General features: G+C 46.2%; 1 protein-coding gene across 1 annotated transcript; it reads left to right on the top strand.

Moving 5' to 3' along the window:
• Positions 1–616: 616 nt before the first annotated feature.
• Positions 617–2,700, top strand: LOC105733454 (reticulon-4-like). Its single transcript, XM_012475869.3, has one exon. It carries the CDS (start codon positions 632–634, stop codon positions 1,736–1,738), a length of 1,107 nt encoding a protein of 368 aa, XP_012331292.2. The 5' UTR covers positions 617–631; the 3' UTR covers positions 1,739–2,700.
• Positions 2,701–3,030: the final 330 nt, after the last annotated feature.

Below are 3,030 nucleotides of genomic sequence, written 5' to 3' on the forward strand. Positions count from 1 at the left end.
ATCAAGACAAGGGTGCCCACTCTCACCACTCCTAGTCAACATAGTACTGGAAGTCCTAGCAAGAGCAATCAGGCAAGATAAATAATTAAAAGGCACCCAAATAGGAAAAGAAGAAGCCAAACTATCTCTCTTCATAACGATATGATTCTGTATCTAGGAAACCCTAAATTAGAAGACAGCTAGAACTGCTAACTTAATTGAAGTTTCAAAATACAAAATCAACGTACAAAAATCAGTAGTATTTCTATACACCAATAACATTCAAACTGAGAGCCAAATCAAGAATACAATCCCAGTTATAATAGCCACAAAAATATTTAAAAACCAAGGAATACACTTAATAAAGGAGGTGAAAGATCTCTACAAGGAGAAATACAAAACACTGCTGAAAGAAATCATAGATGAGAGTCTGGGCGGCGGCGGCAACTGGGGACGGGGCGGGTGGCGCCTTACCGGCGCGGAGGCTGGAGGAGCAGTCTCATTGTTCCGGGAGCCGTCGCCACAGCAGGTCCCTCGGCTCGGTCGGCCCAGCCCTTCTCAGTTCTCCCCAGCCCCCACAACCTCCCGCGGCTCTGAGACGCGGCCCCGGCGGCGGCGGCAGCACCTGCAGCATCATCTCCACCCGCCAGCCATGGAAGACCTGGACCAGTCGCCTCTGGTCTCGTCCTCGGACAGCCCGCCCCGGCCGCAGCCCGCGTTCAAGTACCAGTTCGTGAGGGAGCCCGAGGAAGAGGAGGAAGAGGAGGAGGAGGAAGAGGAGGACGAGGACGAAGACCTGGAGGAGGTGGAAGTGCTCGAGAGGAAGCCCGCCGCCGGGCTGTCCGCGGCCCCAGTGCCCACAGCCCCTGCCGCCGGCGCGCCCCTGATGGACTTCGGAAATGACTTCGTGCCGCCCGCACCCCGGGGACCCCTGCCGGCCGCGCCCCCCGCCGCCCCGGAGCGGCAGCCGTCTTGGGACCCGAGCCCGGTGTCGTCGACGGTGCCCGCGCCATCCCCAGCGTCTGCTGCCGCAGTCTCGCCCTCCAAGCTCCCTGAGGACGACGAACCTCCGGCGCGGCCTCCCCCTCCTCCCCCGGCCAGCGTGAGCCCTCAGGCCGAGCCCGTGTGGACCCCGCCCGCGCCCCCCTCCACTCCGGCCGCGCCCAAGCGTAGGGGCTCCTCGGGCTCCGTCGTTGTTGACCTCCTCTACTGGAGAGACATTAAGAAAACCGGAGTGGTGTTTGGTGCCAGCCTGTTCCTACTGGTTTCATTGACAGTATTCAGCATTGTGAGTGTAACAGTCTACATTGCCTTGGCTCTGCTCTCTGTGACCATCAGCTTTAGGATATATAAGGGTGTGATCCAAGCTATCCAGAAATCAGATGAAGGCCACCCATTCAGGGCATATCTGGAATCTGAAGTTGCTGTATCAGAGGAGTTGGTTCAGAAATACAGTAATTCTGCTCTTGGTCATGTGAACTGCACGATAAAGGAACTCAGACGCCTCTTCTTAGTTGATGATTTAGTTGATTCTCTGAAGTTTGCAGTGTTGATGTGGGCATTTACCTATGTTGGTGCCTTGTTTAATGGTCTGACGCTACTGATTTTGGCTCTCATTTCACTCTTCAGTGTTCCTGTTATTTATGAACGGCATCAGGCACAGGTAGATCATTATCTAGGACTTGCAAATAAGAATGTTAAAGATGCCATGGCTAAAATCCAAGCGAAAATGCCTGGATTGAAGCGCAAAGCTGAATGAAAAAGCCCAAAATAATTACTAGGAGTTCGTCTTCAAAGGGTATATTCATTTGATGATACGGGGGAGGGTCAGGGAAGAAGGAAACCTTGGCATTGCAGTGCAGCTTCCCATATCTTTATTTTCAGCCATGCACTGTTTGTTTTGAGGAAATATTACCTGTCTTGACTGCCATGTGTTCATCATCTTAAGTATTGTAAGCTGCTATGTATGGATTTAAACCGTAATCATATCTGTTTTTCCTATCTGAGGCACTGGTTGAAGAAAAAACAATTTGAGAAAGCTGTATATTTTACTTTGTTGCAGGTAGTCTTGCTGCATCTTGGCAAGTTGCAGAGATGGTGGAGCTAGAAAAAAGCCCTTTTCAGTTTGTGCACTGTGTATAGTCCGTGTAGATTGCTGCAGATTTTCTGAAATGACATGTTAGATGAGATCATACCAGTAAAGCAGGAATGAAAAAGCTTGCTTTTCTGGTATGTTCTAGGTGTATTGTGACTTTTACTGTTACATTAATTGCCAATATAAGTAAATATAGAATATATATATAGTGTTTCACAAAGCTTAGACCTTTACCTTACCTTCCAGCCACCCCAGAGTGCTTGATATTTCAGAGTCATTGGTTATACATGTGTAGTTCCAAAGCACATAAGCTAGAAACAGAAAATATATTTCTAGGAGCACTACCATCTGTTTTCAACATGAAATGCCACACCCATAGAACTCCAACGTAAATTTCATTGCACAGACTTACTGTAGTTAATTTTGTCACAAACTCTGCATCTATGGACTGAATCTAATGCTTCCAAAAATGATGTTTGCAAATATCAAACATTGTTATGCAAGAAATTACAAAATAAAGATTTATACCATTGTGGTTTAAGCTGTACTGAACTAAATCTGTAGAATGCATTGTGAACTGTAAAAGCAAAGTATCAATAAAGCTTATAGACTTAAAAAAAAAAAAAAATCATAGATGATACAAACACATGGAAAAACACCCATGCTTTTGGATTGAAAGACTCAATATTGTTAAAATGGCCATTCTGCCTAAAGCAGTCTACAGATTTAACACGATTCCTATCAAACTGTCAATATCATTTTCCACATAATTAGAAAAAAAACTATTGTAACCCAAACAGAGGCTGAATAGCCAAAGTAATCCTAAGCAAAAAGAACAAAGCCAGAGGCATCACATTACCTGATTTCAAACTATTTTACAAGTCTACAATAATCAAAACAACATGGTACTGGTACAAAAACAGACACATAGACCAACGGTACAGAATAGAGAACCC

Source organism: Aotus nancymaae, unplaced genomic scaffold, assembly GCF_030222135.1.
Source record: "Aotus nancymaae isolate 86718 unplaced genomic scaffold, 86718_ANA_hifiasm-v0.15.2.pri h1tg000131l, whole genome shotgun sequence".
NCBI lineage: Eukaryota > Metazoa > Chordata > Mammalia > Primates > Aotidae > Aotus > Aotus nancymaae.

Excerpts from the sequence above, each read along its gene's own strand:
- LOC105733454 (XM_012475869.3), top strand. The coding sequence starts at position 632 with ATGGAAGACCTGGACCAGTCGCCTCTGGTCTCGTCCTCGGACAGCCCG.